At 43.0% G+C, this 19,946-nt stretch overlaps 2 protein-coding genes across 3 annotated transcripts; both read right to left on the bottom strand.

Annotated features, from left to right (window-relative positions):
• Window positions 1-2,700: 2,700 nt before the first annotated feature.
• On the bottom strand, window positions 2,701-13,256 carry LOC135547488 (high-affinity choline transporter 1-like). 2 transcript variants are annotated; one of them, XM_064976543.1, is made up of 9 exons: window positions 13,133-13,256; window positions 12,161-12,398; window positions 11,061-11,174; window positions 10,225-10,380; window positions 9,872-10,020; window positions 9,598-9,741; window positions 9,310-9,463; window positions 7,068-7,285; window positions 2,701-6,895 (listed from the first exon to the last, which is right to left on the bottom strand). In XM_064976543.1, exons 2-9 carry the CDS (start codon window positions 12,342-12,344, stop codon window positions 6,242-6,244), a joined length of 1,773 nt encoding a protein of 590 aa, XP_064832615.1. In that variant the 5' UTR covers window positions 12,345-12,398; window positions 13,133-13,256; the 3' UTR covers window positions 2,701-6,241. The 2 variants fall into 2 exon arrangements, with proteins under 2 accessions (XP_064832615.1, XP_064832616.1); XM_064976544.1 differs by lacking the exon at window positions 12,161-12,398 and having other exon boundaries at window positions 13,133-13,162.
• Window positions 13,257-17,957: 4,701 nt separating this feature from the next.
• Window positions 17,958-18,974, bottom strand: LOC135546973 (claudin-14-like). Its single transcript, XM_064975533.1, has 3 exons — window positions 18,738-18,974; window positions 18,367-18,595; window positions 17,958-18,241 (listed from the first exon to the last, which is right to left on the bottom strand). The coding sequence occupies exons 1-3, from the start codon at window positions 18,969-18,971 to the stop codon at window positions 17,958-17,960; spliced, it is 747 nt and encodes a 248-aa protein (XP_064831605.1). The 5' UTR covers window positions 18,972-18,974.
• Between the last annotated feature and the right edge of the window lie 972 nt (window positions 18,975-19,946).

Genomic DNA, 19,946 nt, shown 5'->3' with positions numbered 1-19,946 from the left:
GCATTTCTGGCAGTATTAACTGGTGTATCGATGTCCAGTCTAAAGCGTTAGTTCAGGTTAATTCCCTGCTATAGCTGTGCTGTAATAACTACTAGTATTTATGTGCCTGTCTGACAGCACTGGCGTTAATAAACTCTGTCTGCACCCGAGGGAGGCAGGCAGGCAGTCAGGCTCTTGTGTGTGTGTGTGTGTGTGTGTGTGTGTGTGTGTGTGTGTATGTGTGTGTGTGTCTCTGTTTGTGTGTGTGTGTGCGCGTGTCTGTTTGTGTGTGTGATCTCTCTGTAACTAACCTGCAGCTCGAATGGAATCAACCAGAAGGCAATAGTAAGTCCAACAAGCGCTTGTAACAGTGCCGGATGGCTTTCAATGTAAATAGATTATATCGACACCAACCATACTGCTGAGTCAATTCCACATCCTCCATACCTAATTCAAGATGGAAGCACCTGTTACTCACACTGTCTTATTGTCTCTATGTGAATCTGTTGCCACGGAGTTGAAAAGAAGATGGTAGCCACTAGCCTGTAGCTGCTTTTATCTCTCTTATTTTTATGCCTCTGTTGTGGAAAACCCAGTACATCTCTAACAACATTGTGCTCATACACACACGCACACACACCAATCTGGAAGGAGGAGGAGAAGGGCGTCGGCTAGTGGGTGGAGTCTCCCGGTCCATCCCATTTCTCATACCGGCTAATGGAGACACAATACATGTTTGGCCCCTTCTTTTCCTTTCCTCCATCTTGAGGAGAGGAGCACAGCACTTAGAGTAATGTAAATACCTCTGGCTATTTCTAGACCTCCTCACCCTTACTGCCTTTACTGGAGAAGCACTACATCAACGGAGCTGCATTGCTGTAAATTACATCATTCTCTTACTCGTTTTCTATTTCACAACGTTGAGGTCTTCATTATTATTCTACAATGTAGAAAATAGTAAAAATAAAGAAAAGCCTTGAACTGTACAGCATATCCAATGTCATTCAATTGTGTTGTGTGTGTGTGTGTGTGTGTGTGTGTGTGTGTGTGTGTGTGTGTGTGTGTGTGTGTGTGTGTGTGGTGTGGTGTGGTGTGGTGTGGTGTGTGTTGTGTGTGTGTGAGAGCATGAGTTATACCTCTGTGATGTTAGCCTGAAGGGGGTGTGAACAGAAGTGGAGTCCAATGTTCACCAGTATTTCCCCTAGTGATTTCTATCAAGGCTGCCAACAGCAGCATTCTACTGAGATCTTCCAACACACACAGGTACAAATGTAGCATCTTAATTTGACCACCCTGTTGCCGGAGAACAGTCCTGCAATCCCACATCTGTACGCATGTACACACCACCCACTGTGTCTGTGTTTAATTATCCTGATGGAGTGACCTTGGTTTTCCCAATACTCTGTGATGAGTTCATGGCCCAGGGGTTGAGGGGAGAACAAACAGTACCCTGTCTGTTGTTACTTCACACCCCAACCAAGGTTGTTGAAATGAATGAGCTAACTGGATCAGGGGCCAGATGGGGTCAGGGCATGGGAGGAAGTCTTGTATCCAGCTCAGTGTGAAGCATCAGGTCAGGCGTGTCAGTGGTCTGGTTTGGCATTACAGAAGGCCGTCAGGGTGTGTGTCTGTCTGTTTGGCATTACAGAAGGCAGTCATGGTGTGTGTCTGTCTGTTTGGCATTACAGAAGGCCGTCAGGGTGTGTGTCTGTCTGTTTGGCATTACAGAAGGCCGTCAGGGTGTGTGTCTGTCTGTTTGGCATTACAGAAGGCCGTCAGGGTGTGTGTCTGTCTGTTTGGCATTACAGAAGGCCGTCAGGGTGTGTGTCTGTCTGTTTGGCATTACCGAAGGCCGTCAGGGTGTGTGTCTGTCTGTTTGGCATTACAGAAGGCCGTCAGGGTGTGTGTCTGTCTGTTTGGCATTACCGAAGGCCATCAGGGTGTGTGTCTGTCTGTTTGGCATTACAGAAGGCCGTCAGGGTGTGTGTCTGTCTGTTTGGCATTACAGAAGGCCGTCAGGGTGTGTGTCTGTCTGTTTGGCATTACCGAAGGCCTTCAGGGTGTGTGTCTGTCTGTTTGGCATTACCGAAGGCCGTCAGAGTGTGTGTCTGTCTGTTTGGCATTACAGAAGGCCGTCAGGGTGTGTGTCTGTCTGTTTGGCATTACAGAAGGCCGTCAGTGTGTGTCTGTCTGTTTGGCAGGAGAGTGCTTCATCTGGGGTTCTGGAAAAAGGCATCAATCAAAGACCAACACAGAATATAATAACCATCACTGCTCTCAGAGCTGCCAATCACACACACACACACACACACACACACACACACACACACACACACACACACACACACACACACACACACACACACACACACACACACACACACACACACACACACACACCCCATATTGGCATATCAGCAGAGAAATCAGTCTGTCTTTTCACTGTTCGCTAAAAAGTGGGTTTCATGCCTTGATTGGAGATCGCAGAGGTAGGGCTACACATAAGTACCAACAAAATCACTGGAGCTGGATAGATTTTTAGAGAGTAAAGGGAAGACCTTGGCCCGTCATGTTGTTAGCCAGTCTCGCTTACCGTGGTATGTTACCCAGAGCTATCAAATCAGCCAGTCAGCACTCTCTTTATACCAGCTGTTTACAGCTCTCATACTGCACTGGTTATATGTAATAAACAAAAACAATGAAAGACAAATGATCAATGTGCTAAATAATATCATTTATTTACCTCACATATTAATCACCATAATTTTATAGACACTGCATAAATAAATAATTAATTATGTAGCTGTAATTTCACCCCACTTAAACGGATAAATAATTGATAATGTTGCATTGAAACGTATATTCCATTTGTTCATATGCTGACTTTGTTGGTATATACATGTATCACACATAAACATATATATTTCCATTTACGACATAGAAGCACATTTAGTATAGCCAGCCGAGCAACTGATGTGATTATGTTTTTTATTCTTCCATTTTGATTTGGTTTTCCAGTGATACTGTAGCACATAAGACAGCATGAAGCCTGGTCTCCTGGTTGAAGAGAGGAAACTTTACATTCACATTACATTCTAAACAGACTGCCTGACACACAAGTCCACTCTGACACTTTGCATAGCATCAGACTAGCTCCCAATACTACCCAAATTAAGGCCATAATTCAAACAGATTAAAATCATATATTAAGACCAGCAAATATTTACTAACAAATACTATTTGAGAGGAGTGAAGCAGAGAATAGAAATACTCAACAACATCAAAACAACAACCAAATTTCCCATCATCATCTCAAATCTGCATTTTGACATGTTTTCTCTGACCAACCTATTGGTCAACAGACCTTCCTCAGCGTTTAGGGCTGGTTCGAGGCATAAGAGACATAAGCTTAGGACCCCTGGCTGCTAGGAGGTCCCCCCCACAAATGTTTTAAAAAGGTGGGTCAGGGTCTCAACTTACCATTGACAGTTAGAATAGTATAATACACCAGGTGCTATTTAGAAATGTGGTTGTGCATCAGCAGTTCTTTCTTCTTATGTCAGTTCACTGACTACGTTTCCATGGAGCCAGTTCATCAGCGTGAATTACCTGATGCATTAAAAGTCACGACTGGGCTGATGGAAACATGAAATGCCGATACAATTTTATAAATGCCAACAGACAATGTGTTTGTTCAACATGGTGTGATCTTCTTGTGTCTGTAAAATGAATTATGTGAGAAATGGTAGTGGAAGAGCCTTTATGCGCAAAATTGGTATAATAACCATCCTATCGAAACTTGGAGTGATGCAATGATATATGGTGTGGTCCTCCTACTATGACTCGGAAATGTGCAAGGTGATGAATTTGATGCTCCTTTCCAAAAAATATAGAGGGTCTTCTTCTGGTGACATGATCGATTCCTAACTGCCGTTTGAAAAACACACTCTTATCCATAATAATCTCATAACATAGGTAATCTACCTGCACTGTATCTGCCAGCTGCTGGCTAGAGCACACGTGCCAAGACCGGAGTGGATACATTATATAACTCAAAAGGTTTTGTGACAAAACCATCAGTAGAGCTGAAAATGTGATTGAAACCCATTTAACTATTATTTTTCATTTGGTACTGTTAAATGGAAATTTAACCACAAAAGTTATTTTCATCTACATTACGTCACGCACAGTATTTTAAAGGCAAAACGTTAGTTTAATGGAAACACATTCTCTGGTGCAAAAATAAGCATATTATTTTATGCAGGTTTGAGAATATCTGCATGAAAATCTGTCGAAATTGGATGGAAACCTAGCTACTGACAGCCACTCAGTTAGTCATGTCAGCTAACAATTTTTAGAGTGGTAGTTAAACTTGTCAGCTATCTAAACTTGTACTAATCACGGCCGAATACCAAATGCCCAGGGGGCCTGACCTCCAGCAGGCCCCCATTGATTTTGTTTGGCATTCTCAGTCAGATATTAGATTAACATGGCATAAGTTATTACAAAATGTGTAGAATTGCAGGAAATTTGCTTTAAAACTGCAAAAATATCTTTCCACCCCATGGCAAAATGGATAAAATTGCCGAAAATTTGCTGTAAAACTGCAAAAAAAATCTATCTGCCTCACGGCAAAATGTGTACTATTGCATGAAATGTGTTATAAATTGGAAAATTTTCACTACACTCCATGGCAAATGTGTAGAATCTCAGGAAATTAAGTTTAAAGCATAAAACATGGGCTCCCCAAAAGGCTAGAGCCGGGCCCTGTTAGCGTTCACCTATCATTCACTCAGCATAGGACCTGCTCAGCTTCCAATCATTACAACCACTGATACCAAAACAACCAGTGCTGTTCTTTTCCTGTCTCAGCTCATAGCCAGCTTGGAACACCAATCAAATGTTCTTGGGGCAGACGGACGGAGAAGAATCGAATCGTCCGTGCAAACGGGTTATTGATACGATCCCTGGAGGAGCAATCTCAGCCTCTCCAACCCCTCTGCCGCTCTGCTGCTGCTCTGCACTCAATAACAGTTTAGAGAAGGTAACAAACGATTATAGGGCCCATCTCAAATGGTACCCTATTTCCTATAGAGCACACTACCTAACCTTATGTGGCTCTGGCCAAAAGTAGTGCACTATATAGGGAATATGGTGTAATTTCTGATGCAGATGGATGAAAACCACAGCTAGGTCCACTTTCAACCAGTATAGCTATTAATACAGTATTTGTATGTCTTGTCACCTATATTGCTGACACACAGTAGTTTCTCAGTAAAAATGTGATGTAAGACTGTGAAATATAACAAGTGTTCCCCTCCAACACAACAGCACAGTATTGAACCTCTCCACCTGCAGAGAGGAGGATTTTGGGACATGGACAACATGGAATAGGAGTTTCTCTTCTCAGCTCTGTTCAAATCTGGTTACTATGGAAATACTGTTAACACTGAGTATTCTGAACTGTACCAGGTTATTGTGTGTAAATTAGATTATGAGCACACAACATAAAAACAAACTGAAATGTTATGTTTTGCTATCAAGATAAAAAACAATAAACAGTTTGGAATGATTTGTAATGACATATATTTAAAGCATGGACCCTAAAAACAGTATTGCTGTATTAGTAAATTAATTATAAGCAAATTAGGAAATAATCTAAATAAATAAATGAAATAATCTAAAGCTGATTTCAGACACATAACTAATGGATATGAATTTGTTCACGCACACACACACGTACGTACACACGTACACACACACACACAATTAAATATTGCATTATTCTCATCACCCTCTGGGCTGGCATCCATATCAGAGCTCCCTATTGACACATACAGACAGTTATATTTTATACCTTGATTACCTTACCTTTATAATGACTCCATTTACTGTAGCAGCACTGAGAACAGAAAACTAAAATGGCCGTGGCGTTTGATTCGCAGAGAGTCAGTCAGTGGTTGATATGATGAGAACACGACGGGGCTGGATGGCTGGACAGACCTGGTCTGGGCCTGGGTTCAAGGATCTACATCAGGGCTGGCTAACCCTTCTGCTGGAGAGAAATTGGTATGCAGGCTTTTGCTCCAGCCTTACTGTAGCACACCTAGTTGAGCTATTAAAGATGCTGATTAGTAGCGTCAGGTATGTTAGAGCAAGGCTGGAGCAAAATTCTGTAGGAGGGTAGGTCCCCAGGAGGGCTGGTTCTAGTCAGTTCTGGGTCTAGGTCTGGCTCTGGGTCCTGGGCTTTGGGTCCTGGTCTCTACTCCTGGTGGTTGTTTAAGGACTCGGGGCTGGACAACTCATCGTCACTGAGAGCCTCTGTGTTTGTAAACGCCCCGGCCAGTGAGGTGCTGAGGTGCGTTTTGACCGGCGCCATCTCCGACAAGATGATGTTGTCGTTACTGACCAACGTGGTCTTGTCCATGATCTCCTTACTGTGTTTGGATACCACAGCATCCATGAAGTCATACTTATGAGACAGAGTCCCAGACTCAAACAGGTACTTGAGCAGGTAGGAGAAGGCCACGTTACCCAGGAAGGAGGCCAGCATGGAGACCGTTTTAAAGGGGAAGCGCTGCTGGATGAAGTACTCCACGTCTCCAGTCAGGTGGTGGATCTTCTCCTGTTGCACCCAGCCGGGGTAGTAGATAAAGGGGGGTAGTTTGAGGTAGGGCTCCCCTCCCCCGATACGCAGCAGCAGACCGAAGACGTAGCCGGCCACCGAGCCGTACGTGTTGGTTCCTTTGATGAAGAGCACGCTGAGCAGCTGTGGGAAGATGATAACATAGACCAGGTCGGAGCTCAGGTACCACAGGCCGTATACTGTCCCTGTGAGCAACGCCATGGCCGTGGCCAGAGCTCCGAACACAAAGATGGTGATACGCATCACCCACACGATCTCACGGTCTGTCGCCTATGGGGGTTAAGGAGAAGGAAAGGGGAGGAGGGACTTTAGTGTTTGTATCTGTGTGCACTTGTGTACCTTGTGTTTCCTGTTTGTTTACTGTGCGTGCCTGCATATGTATGTATGTGTGTATGTGTGTATGTGTGTGTGTGTGTGTGTGTGTGTGTGTGTGTGTACTCACAGACTGTCTGAAGGCCAGCTTGTAGATGTTTCTGGCGAACATTGAACTGGCTGAAAGGATGGAGGAGTCCGCTGATGACATCACAGCGGCAGACACCGCCCCCAGACCAAAGAAGGAGATCCAGGGTGGGCACAGGTGCTGCAGCACGATGGGCAGGATCATATCTGATTGGTCCTTCTCTTTGGGAGGAATTGCCCCGTATGTAGTCTGGTTCCAGTCTGGGGAATACAACAGACATAGTAGTTTACGTACTTTCGGCCCAAAATGTATATGGGCGGGGTTTATCAAATGTATATGGGCGGGGTTTATCAAATGTATATGGGCGGGGTTTATCAAATGTATATGGGCGGGGTTTATCAAATGTATATGGGCGGGGTTTATCAAATGTATATGGGCGGGGTTTATCAAATGTATATGGGCGGGGTTTATCAAATGTATATGGGCAGGGTTTATCAAATGTATATGGGCGGGGTTTATCAAATGTATATGGGCGGGGTTTATCAAATGTTTATGGGCGGGGTTTATCAAATGTATATGGGCGGGGTTTATCAAATGTATATGGGCAGGGTTTATCAAATGTATATGGGCAGGGTTTATCAAATGTATATGGGCGGGGTTTATCAAATGTATATGGGCGGGGTTTATCAAATGTTTATGGGCGGGGTTTATCAAATGTATATGGGCGGGGTTTATCAAATGTATATGGGCGGGGTTTATCAAATGTATATGGGCGGGGTTTATCAAATGTATATGGGCGGGGTTTATCAAATGTATATGGGCGGGGTTTATCAAATGTATATGGGCGGGGTTTATCAAATGTATATGGGCGGGGTTTATCAAATGTTTATGGGCGGGGTTTATCAAATGTATATGGGCGGGGTTTATCAAATGTATATGGGCGGGGTTTATCAAATGTATATGGGCGGGGTTTATCAAATGTATATGGGCGGGGTTTATCAAATGTATATGGGCGGGGTTTATCAACTGTATATGGGCGGGGTTTATGAAATGTATATGGGCGGGGTTTATCAAATGTATATGGGCGGGTTTATCAAATGTATATGGGCGGGTTTATCAAATGTATATGGGCAGGGTTTATCAAATGTATATGGGCGGGGTTTATCAAATGTATATGGGCGGGGTTTATCAAATGTATATGGGCGGGGTTTATCAAATGTATATGGGCGGGTTTTATCAAATGTATATGGGCAGGGTTTATCAAATGTATATGGGCGGGGTTTATCAAATGTATATGGGCGGGGTTTATCAAATGTATATGGGCGGGGTTTATCAAATGTATATGGGCGGGGTTTATCAAATGTATATGGGCGTGGTTTATCAAATGTATATGGGCGGGGTTTATCAAATGTATATGGGCGGGGTTTATCAAATGTATATGGGCGGGGTTTATCAAATGTATATGGGCAGGGTTTATCAAATGTATATGGGCAGGATTTATCAAATGTATATGGGCAGGGTTTATTAAATGTATATGGGGGATTCATTAGGAGGGTTTATCAAATGTATATGGGAAGGGTTTACTCAAATCCGTACATACAACAGATGTGATTCAATCTGTCTGTTATAAAATATCTCTAGTCTCGAAGCCATAGTACGACACTATTCTGAACGTTGTCATTTCATCAGTGATGACAGGAACTGCATGTATCTCAACAGGCAAGATACAGCTTCTCAACAGAGGAATAAATCCCCACAACACCAGAACATATATCTGCCATCTGAGTACCTCCTCTCCCCCTCCATTCTACCACTTCCCCCTTCTCCTCACTCGTCCGTGTCAGTCATACCCTAGTCAGTCAGTCTCACTCTCCTTCTCACTTCTGGACTTGAACAAACAGCTGTTGATTAATAGTGACTTTGATGAAGAATCTTCAGATCAACCTAATTAATTAGTCTTCCTTCTGATGTAATATTGACAGAAATCACATCTCCTAATGAATCCCTCTTCGTGCTGTATGACAGGAGCCGTCTGGTGTTGTTTACATCCCACTGTATCCTGCCTACTGGTGTATACATCTGAGCTGAGCTACATTGTAGAAACAAGCTAATAGAGAAAGATGGGGCTTTTTATCATACTTCCCATTAGTAAATAATGTGAGTGGATTCATGGATATGAACAACGTAATGAATGAGAAAATATGTGTGAGACAAATGTTTGTGTGTGTGTATGTGAGTGCCTGTGTATATGTGAGTGTGTGTGTGCGTGTGTGCGTGTGTTTACCTGTGGAGGCCCCTATCGCTCCTATGAGGACGGAGGGGACAGCCATGACCAGGCAGCCTGCGGCAGCGATGAAGGACAGAACCTGGGCGTACGTAGCTGAAGAGGCAGAGAGAACCCGTTGAAAATACACCTGCCATGGAATCCCCCCCAACATCTAGGGACAGAAACACCACAGTCAATACACAACAAACCAACGCACAGCTTATAATGAATACATACTCCAAACCTAAGCATAATTACATTATAGTCAATATAATTGCATGATGATTATAGTGACTGATGACATACCAGAAGACAGAAGTTGTCGATCCACATCCAGGTGTCTGCTGAGTCTATCTTACCCAGCCAGGGTGTCTGGTACACAGCCTCTTTAGCTGTCACACTGATGCTTGACACCGCTGGGTTGTACAGGGCAAACGGCACACTGACCCACTGAGAGAGAGCGAGAGAGAGAGAGATGAGGGGAAGGGTGGGGGGGTTTCAGCACCATGATCAGTGCTGGAGAGTACATCATCCTGGAGTTGTATGGCAAAGGAGGAAGTACGCTTTGTGTTGGACTCACTAGTCCCAGGAAGATACAGAAGAGCTGCACCACGTCCGTGTAGGCCACAGAGTACAGGCCTCCTACCAGGGTGTAGAAGATGGCTATCAGGGCCGAGATCACCACCGACATGTTGATGTCAATGTCCACAATCACACTCAGAGTAGCTCCTAGACAAAACACAGGGACACACACACATCAGCAGCAGGTATGAAGTCAGGTCGGATGTGTCAAATAAATAAACACGTGGTGCTACAGTCTAACGCCTGATTATTGAAGAATGTATAGCGTATTCATTTTCCTCAGCTCTCCCTTTTCAATAAGGATTTTTCATTTGAATATTGGCGTTAAAATAGTATGGTTCCCAAGCCTACCCAGGGCTGACAAGATGGCGGCAGACCAGAAGATCTCCCCCATGAGCGCGGGAATGAAGAGCAGCCCCCCCATGCGCTTCCCATATATCTGCTGGAACGGGTCCAGCATGGTGACGTATCCCCTGGAGCGCATGGGCTTGGCAAAGAACAGGCCACCTGGAGCACGAGAGAGACACCATTAACCAACATCGTCATTGAGATACTGGGTTGTCCCACAAAATGATTAGTGATTCATTATAAGGTTCAAAAACAACTACAACCTGTGTCTCATTTTAATGTCAAGCCTGTTACATGAAGTGAACTCTTGTTTTACTATGGTGAGAAACAATGAACATCTAATAGTCAAATCATAGTGTAAAAGCAGGTGAGCTGGTTCTACTATTTTTGGCCATTTTCTGGTGTTTTGTAGTGAAAAACTGAGAGTGTCGAGCATAACACATCAACGCTGTTACCCACAGATAGCCAGGCTAGAAATATTCTTACAATTTAAATGATTTGTAAAGCTGCCATTCAATGACCCCTCCCTGTTGCACACAACAAGCTGCCATTCCCCCTTTAGCAAGGGGATTTATAGCTGATATAAGATGACATTTTCAACACTGTTACACTCAACCCTGTTACTATATTTGACACTTAGGCTAATAGACACTATAGTATTTTTTTAATTTAACCTCTTGAGATGGGAAAACTCGTTTTTTTATGAAGTTGAACAGAATGTATACATTTGGTGAAAGTTACACTACCCTCAAAAGGCACCTAATTGGTGGAACAACTGTACTATGTACTACCCTTCATTGATGATGATGAATCCCAACACAATTGGTTAGTGTCCTTACCTACTACCAGACTGAGGGCGTATCCAAAGGGAGCCTGAGCCCAGGCAAGGCCGTAGTCAGGCAGGTAGACATACTCTGCTGTCCCGTTGATGTAGCCGCCGCCCACCCATGTCGCTGGAGGAGAGGTTCATCACATAGTTTAAGATATATACAAATATTTAACACACATGAATAAGCTTGTCTAAAAAAATGTTTCAAATTGTTGAGATGTCTTTATAGTTTTATGTTTTTCATAGACTTAATTTTAAAGCCACATTGTAGCCTTCAAATTAATCACACAACTAATATCCAATCATACAAACAATGTCAAATCTGATATATTTAGTCGAATAAATCACAGAACGTTAATAACCTAGTTGTTATTCCCAGTTAATAAAGCTAATGAATATGACAGGATTGGTAAGTTATGAAACGGTTCACATAGATCAATTAGGCCACCATTATTTTCCTGAGCATTTCTGTAACTGGCGGAAAATAAATAATTGATGACTTTTCGCGCCTATAAAAGCCTGCACCTCCGGGGTCTGTTATTAAAATAGCATCAAAGAGATGAGTTAGGAAATGCTCTGGGTCTTTAATGAACTTTGGCGTCAATTAATGTTGTTCTCACTAAAACAAGGGAATAATTCTGACAATGAGACGGTGTGCATTTACAATAGCCTGTCGATACATTGTGTTCTCCAACTCGATACAACAGCTGTCGTTGAAATGTAGGTAATTGATTTTCGCGATGCCTATCGCAACAGCTGATAAAGGTCCGTGCGTAAAACCGGTCCGCGGTGCTGGTCTGACTGCTGTGTGGGGGGAAATAGTCTTATTACGTCAGTTTCCATTGTGTCATGAGGAACATGATTGATTTCAATTTCCCCATCACTAAACTGTCTCTAAAGTTGACAGCGGAAATATTTGGAAATAAAAGCAAGGTGCAATTCCTCTCCAACAATTCAGTCAATTTAGGAAGAAGTCCACATTTAAATGTAAACCATCCTCATAGGAAACAATTGTAGGTTTTCAAATCATGAATTACATGTTATAAGCCAACCCAGCCCTGCCACAATCTCTCTCCAAGTCGCGAAGTCTAAAAACATGTCACAACTCACCCGTCATGGTGAATCCACCGACGAACAACCCAATGTCCCTCCCGCCCACCATGATGGTTTCACTGCGGTCCTGGCCCTCCGACACCCCGGAGTTTTTGTTCTTCCACGCGGCCCATATCCCCACGGCCAGAATAAGCAAGTAGAAGATCACTATAGCCACGATCCCCTCAGCGTGGACGGCCATCCTCTTCCACTGCCGTGATCAGTCTCTGCGTGAGGAACGGCGTTTCATTGAGACCTGCGCCAGGGATGGAGAGGAAAAAGCCACTCAGCCACTCCCGGTAAAGTGGTCATCAGACGCACAATCAAACGTGTGTCTTCTTAAGACAAACAGATGTAAATGTTTTATTACATAATTGGCTAAATAACAATTAGTTGAATTTGTATTGGCTATAATATTATTTGACATTTTGAGCTTTCTCTCTTTCCACTCTTTTGTTGAAGATTTTGTGGACTGTTTTTTATTTACATGTTAACCAAAATCATGTAGGCTACATAATACACCCACGAATGATTATGGGTTTAGCAATAATGTTTAAAGTAAAACAGGGATTGTGATTGTAACCATGTTTTATCAGATGTAGAAAAGGCTATGTTTTACACCGGTTTCACATGTGCGTAAAAAGCGCATTACGCATCCCGGAGCGCGCGCCCTACTAGGAAAATAAAGTGCTGAGACATTTTAACTGGATGTGTCTTTCGTGCCACACCACCAAAATCAAATCACTTTCCAGGTTTAATTTTTGCTGACGGCAGGGTTTCAGGAGCGGCTAAAGCAGTAAAATCGACTTCCTTTCAAAGACCCGCCGATCTCTCACACACACACGCAATTTCAGCTAATGGCTTCTACTTTAATTGAATGAAATCTGAGTCGACAGTTAATTAACAAACCGGTTGAAACATATATGTAAAGACAATTGTTTGGAGAACGAGGGAGTACCCTATCCAGGACACAGTGTGTGTTCCTCCTACCTTTATAGTTGGCTCTTAAATGGACGTCGGGTGGTGGTTGCAAAAGAGCGACCAACTGGATTTCCAGAAAATAATGGGTAAGATCCTGGTAGGAAAAATCTTAGAACTCAACGTAATCCACGCCACCCGTGTGTAATTCCCCGGTGTGGTTTATGAGAGGAATATTCGTCAGAGGGGGGTGGGGGTATGGGCGTGAGAAGCTGAAGGGGAGTGGTGGGTTTGGTTTATCAATAAAGGTGACAGGTTGTGTAGAGGCAGACAGTGAAGGTCTTCCAGGAAAGGACAGGAAAAGAACTAATAGGTAATGGCATGACGCACACCCAGGGGAGAGATGTCCTCTAAAACGTCCGGTTTGAATGGACCCCGTTAACTTTCCAGGTTACATTTAGACGTGATTGACGTTCACCCAGGGGAGAGATGTCCTCTAAAACGTCCGGTTTGAATGGACCCCGTTAACTCTCCAGGTTACATTTAGACGTGATTGACGTTCACCCAGGGGAGAGATGTCCTCTAAAACGTCCGGTTTGAATGGACCCCGTTAACTCTCCAGGTTACATTTAGACGTGATTGACGTTCACACAGGGGCCTGTTGAGTGGAAATGAAAGCACTGGGATTTTTTACGGGGGAGAATATTGAGATAGTGGGCGGTTGGAATGCTGGATGGATGGCCTTTCTCTTGCTACATCCAGTAACATTTAAATGATTTATCTATCTGTTAAAACATGGACCATTTTATGCAGGATAGTGTCTAACATTATAGCCATGGGCAATAGGAACGAGAATCAGTCAGACGAAACATTTTTAAACAAAAAATGCATAAATTAGCCTGGGGGGGGGGGGACCACCAGGAAATCATCTCCACGTGATTTTAATTTTGGTATATTCCCACAGATGATAGAGAGACGTGATCCTATACAAATGTAAGCGAGGTTTGAAATAATTATGTTTAAGTCAAATATATTTGTGTGGGCTTTTTGCAGTCAATTTGCAGTCTACAAATGATTTAGAATTATGTTCAGACCCCGACCATCCGCTCTAGTTGATGATCCCTGACCTACACCAACATTGTTCTACTTTCAGTGTGCATTGAGTAGCTCTGCGTGGTGTGCGTCAAGTATTTGGAGATAGCTCATCAGGGATTTGGAGTATAAAGTCGCAATTGTCCGATTGTTGCTGTCCACGGTCCTGAAATTTGGAAACAGCCACATCCATCCAATCTACACTCTAAAAATAAAAGATTCCTGGGGTATCCTATAGGGGTTCTTCAAACTGAAACTGTGGGGGAACCCCTAGAAGTTCTTTGAATAACCACTTTTTATTGATCCTCAAAGAACCTTTTGGAGAAGGTTTTGAGGTACATTTCTCAACCCCCCCCCCTGTTATTATTAGTATTAATCATATGCATAACAATAACACAATATTTTTTGTTATCAGTGTTTATTATGGTTTCAATGGAAAAGCACAATTAAAAAATGTAAATACGAGGTAAAAACTCCCAGCAGAACCCCAAGTCCAATAGACATATCCTCTGGCGTGTTGATGTTCTTCCTACCCATAACCAGAATGATTTTGAAGTTCATGGTGATATTCATCAGAGGTGTAGGGAGGGTGTGAATTGCAAAAATAGTAATTATGCAGATGATTAACAAAACATGCACACAACAGTATTCATACCCTAGTTTTTGTGGTAAATGTGAATTTAAAAAACTGCTTTGATTATGGTCTTCATACACATACATTGTCCATAATGTAGAGGCCTATGGGATATTAATTGAAGAGGTAAGTGAGGAGGATGGTAAATGTGATCTGTGTAACATACCAAAACCAATTGACATACCTTTGTATGGCTCCTCATCTGTATACCTGCAGACACAAAAGTGAGCAGTTCAGTCATCTGCACCTAATACAACTAGCCTTCAACATATTCTTATAGCCTACATATTCTTACTTCTTTGTTGGTTGATATCCATTGAATTGTGTCCATTTTCTGTTTGGGAAAGAGTTGCACAAATATGAAAATAACAATATCAATTTAGATCATACAAGAGACATTAACCTTAAATTGAGGAGATCTTTAAATGTTTCAGTTAAGTGACTGAACCTGCTGTCCTTTCAAATTAAAATCCAAATGTTTCTGTTGGGCAATTAGATGGGCAATTAGATTCCTGCAAGAACCCCCACCAACTACATTTCATAGAGACATTGTCTAATTTCTAAGAGCAATGGACCTCTTTTTGCATTGAAGATTGGAAAGGCATTTTTCATTTCTATATTTAGACTGAACATGTTGACCAATTTAATGAATAGGCTACCAGACAGCTGACTTATCTGTTCTTCTGACAGCTCTGTCTAATTTACCTTGCTTTATGTTGACGGTCTGCCAGGGAGAGGATACATCTAATTGGATAGCTTTAGAATACACAAACAACTCATAAACCTGTCCACGTGCCTGCCGTGGCTAATAGCGCAGGTAGGGGCCTGCAACAGGAGACAGACAACAATAATGAATTGACATGGACTGCGATATGGACTGTGTGTAAATGATGAAATATAGCCTTTAGCGAACTTAAAATGGCAGTCAAAATGAAAGACCAATACAATTTTAAAGGGAGTTATACTTGGATATATTGATATAGGGATTGGACATAATTAATGGAAATTCTAGGAACCTTTTAAAAAGCAGTTTAATTTAAACATCGACTATGTTTAAATGAAACCTATTTCTAAGCTGCCTGTCTTCAACCCAGAACAAGTTGGATATCTGCCAAGCAATTGGGCTAGTCTTTCTTTCTTGAACAGTGAACGCCACTCACCCCCTAGACAGACTGTTGGTGCCACCGTGTGGTCATCGTAGGCCTGGTGCAGATCACATTTCCCAGAAGTTTTTGTGCTTTAGTCCAGTTAGGCTAATGCACATAGTGAGCATCCTACCACCATACTCAAGCTCAAACGTAGTCTGTTGCACCATGGTGACTTTGTATTTTAAAATAGCAGTATAAGTATAAAGCAGTTTACAAATATGAGACTATAAAACTATAAAGACAGGAAGTGCTTCGCAACAGCCATTAAGTTATGAGCAGAAACCGGAACAAATAATACATGTGAAATAAAACTTGACTTACCATTATCATACCTGCTGTCATTTTCCTAAAGGCCTTTATGAAGGAAGCTCATTTTTGTATCAGGAATAAGTCCTGTTAATGTTTCTCGGCTCTTATAGTAAACATACAAAGTCAACAGGATAAGTAATACAGGATTAGCCTGTGGGCAGTCCTAGAGAAGGACAAACCTGAACAACATACACACCGCACACTGATCCTCACGGACTCTCTGAAGGTCTGCTGGAAAGTCAATGAGTGTGTACTCTATCCCTCAGACGTAGTCATTGAGTGTGTTCTCTATCCCTCAGACGTAGTCATTGAGTGTGTTCTCTATCCCTCAGACGTAGTCATTGAGTGTGTTCTCTATCCCTCAGACGTAGTCATTGAGTGTGTACTCTATCCCTCAGACGTAGTCATTGAGTGTGTTCTCTATCCCTCAGACGTAGTCATTGAGTGTGTTCTCTATCCCTCAGACGTAGTCATTGAGTGTGTACTCTATCCCTCAGACGTAGTCATTGAGTGTGTTCTCTATCCCTCAGACGTAGTCATTGAGTGTGTACTCTATCCCTCAGACGTAGTCATTGAGTGTGTTCTCTATCCCTCAGACGTAGTCATTGAGTGTGTTCTCTATCCCTCAGACGTAGTCATTGAGTGTGTTCTCTATCCCTCAGACGTAGTCATTGAGTGTGTTCTCTATCCCTCAGACGTAGTCATTGAGTGTGTTCTCTATCCCTCAGACGTAGTCATTGAGTGTGTTCTCTATCCCTCAGACGTAGTCATTGAGTGTGTACTCTATCCCTCAGACGTAGTCATTGAGTGTGTTCTCTATCCCTCAGACGTAGTCATTGAGTGTGTTCTCTATCCCTCAGACGTAGTCATTGAGTGTGTTTTCTATCCCTCAGACGTAGTCATTGAGTGTGTTCTCTATCCCTCAGACGTAGTCATTGAGTGTGTTCTCTATCCCTCAGACGTAGTCATTGAGTGTGTACTCTATCCCTCAGACGTAGTCATTGAGTGTGTACTCTATCCCTCAGACGTAGTCATTGAGTGTGTTCTCTATCCCTCAGACGTAGTCATTGAGTGTGTTCTCTATCCCTCAGACGTAGTCATTGAGTGTGTTCTCTATCCCTCAGACGTAGTCATTGAGTGTGTACTCTATCCCTCAGACGTAGTCATTGAGTGTGTTCTCTATCCCTCAGACGTAGTCATTGAGTGTGTTCTCTATCCCTCAGACGTAGTCATTGAGTGTGTTCTCTATCCCTCAGACGTAGTCATTGAGTGTGTTCTCTATCCCTCAGACGTAGTCATTGAGTGTGTTCTCTATCCCTCAGACGTAGTCATTGAGTGTGTTCTCTATCCCTCAGACGTAGTCATTGAGTGTGTACTCTATCCCTCAGACGTAGTCATTGAGTGTGTTCTCTATCCCTCAGACGTAGTCATTGAGTGTGTTCTCTATCCCTCAGACGTAGTCATTGAGTGTGTTCTCTATCCCTCAGACGTAGTCATTGAGTGTGTTCTCTATCCCTCAGACGTAGTCATTGAGTGTGTTCTCTATCCCTCAGACGTAGTCATTGAGTGTGTACTCTATCCCTCAGACGTAGTCATTGAGTGTGTTCTCTATCCCTCAGACGTAGTCATTGAGTGTGTTCTCTATCCCTCAGACGTAGTCATTGAGTGTGTACTCTATCCCTCAGACGTAGTCATTGAGTGTGTTCTCTAACCCTCAGACGTAGTCATTGAGTCTGTAGCCATTGCTGGACAGCGAGGTGCATGAGGGGGCGTAGTTCCCTTTCAGGGCGGCAGGGGGATAGTAGGGGTGTGCTGGGGTGTTGGGGGTGTTTATAGTGTTGAAGACGAGGGTAGGACAAGGGTGGCGATGATGAGGTAGATGTAGGGGGTTCCTGGGCCGCCCCTCACAGTTCCAACAGAGCACCACCCCTCCCATCAGACTAAGACAGGCCGAGACATAGCCCAAATACACCGCCATGCCAATCTCATACTTCATACCTGCAACACAAAGTAACATTTCTTGTTATTTTGTTATTTCTGCAAACATGTTAAAGTTTTAAAAAATGGTATCAGAGTTATAAAATAAAATAAATAAAAGATTAATTAAATATATTAAATAGTACCTTCAGATAGGATGGGGTTGTAGAAGTCGAGGATGACATCATTGGTTGTCCAGCAGACAGTGATTAGGCAGAGCATGCCTGCAGACAGGAAGCAGACCCCTCCACTGATGGCCAGGACTTGCTTGATGGACGAGCCGCGGGCACAGCGGGTACACTTCATCCCTGCAGAGGACACGAGGGCTGCCAGGGTGGAGTTCAGGCAGGACAGCAACATCAACGCCCGTGCCGCCTAGGGAGGGAGAAGAGTTAAGTATCATAATGGCTGTTGCTCAAAATACACCCAACCCCCTATTTAATAAACTACCTTGTGCTCAAATTAATCTAATCAATCAACCAATCAATTAACAAATCAAACAACCAATAATTCCTACCTGTAGGTCAGGTGGCAGAGCCAGCATTGAGCGATGTACTTCACACTGGTAGGTGCCCGTGCTGTGCCACACACACTCCATCCAGAGCCCCTTCATGTAGGCAGTGGCTGTGATTATGTTAGAGCCCACATAGGCCGTCCGCCACCAGTGGGGGAGCACTGTAGCAACTACACTACCCACAAGCCCCAGCAGACCCAGGAAGAAGCCCAGCAGCTGGACAGCCATGCTGGCCATGTTTGGAACATCCGCTAATGACCAACTGCACACACAAAACTACACAATGCTACACACAACACACACAAATCAACACACACAGAGCCACACACACAACCACACAATAATGGCTTTGAGACACGAGTTTAGTATCCTATTATTCTGGTCTTTAGCTCTGGTTCCCAGCTGTACTGTTGGAACTCCAGAGGGTCTAGAGTCAGTCACGGTGTTGAAGCCATCCTGCAGTGGTGGTCCCTTTGGAGCTCAGGTGTTGTGGTTTCGCTGTCTTCAGTGTTGTCTATGGAGCTCTGTACAGAGCCTTCAGTGGCTCCAGTGGCTGTGTCTTCCATGTGCTCTCTAGAGCTCTTTAACAGATGCTTCTTCTGAGGGTTCTGTCCCTGGTGTCATTGAGTCTGTGACTAATAAGTTCTTCGTTCAGCTCCACTTGTTGAGCATGGTCCTCTGAGCTCAGCCAGCTAGTCTCTCTTTGGTTGTGACTGAGGCTGTTCCGCTGCTCCTGTGGAGAACACACATGATTAAACATTCACAGAAACCAACACCCAGCTCAGTTGAATGTGACAAACCACTAACTTCTAATTGAGAGACTGTTTTATAACTCTTGTATATATTTTGTGTTTAAAAACACTAAAACGATTTAATGAAAATATGCATTCAGCTGGCCCATAATAGATATTGCATTTCCCCAAGTACAATAAAATGTGTTTTATTTTAATCATACTGTTTGATTTATACTGAACAAAAATATAAACGTAACATAGAACAATTTAAAATATTTTACTTAATTAGAGTTCATAGAAGGAAATCAGTGAATTGAATTCAATTAATTAGGCCCTAATCTTAGGTTTTCATAGGACTGGGAATACAGATCTGTTTATTACATTTTTGTATTGAATCTTTATTTAACTAGACAAGTCAGTTAAGAACAAATTCTTATTTACAATGACGGCCTACCAAAAGGCCTCCTGCAGGGACCGG

This window comes from Oncorhynchus masou, chromosome 10 (genome assembly GCF_036934945.1).
Source record: "Oncorhynchus masou masou isolate Uvic2021 chromosome 10, UVic_Omas_1.1, whole genome shotgun sequence".
In the NCBI taxonomy this organism is placed as follows: Eukaryota; Metazoa; Chordata; class Actinopteri; order Salmoniformes; family Salmonidae; genus Oncorhynchus; species Oncorhynchus masou.
The sequence above is the reverse complement of the archived record's forward strand: the minus strand, read 5'-3'. Positions and strand labels throughout refer to the sequence as shown.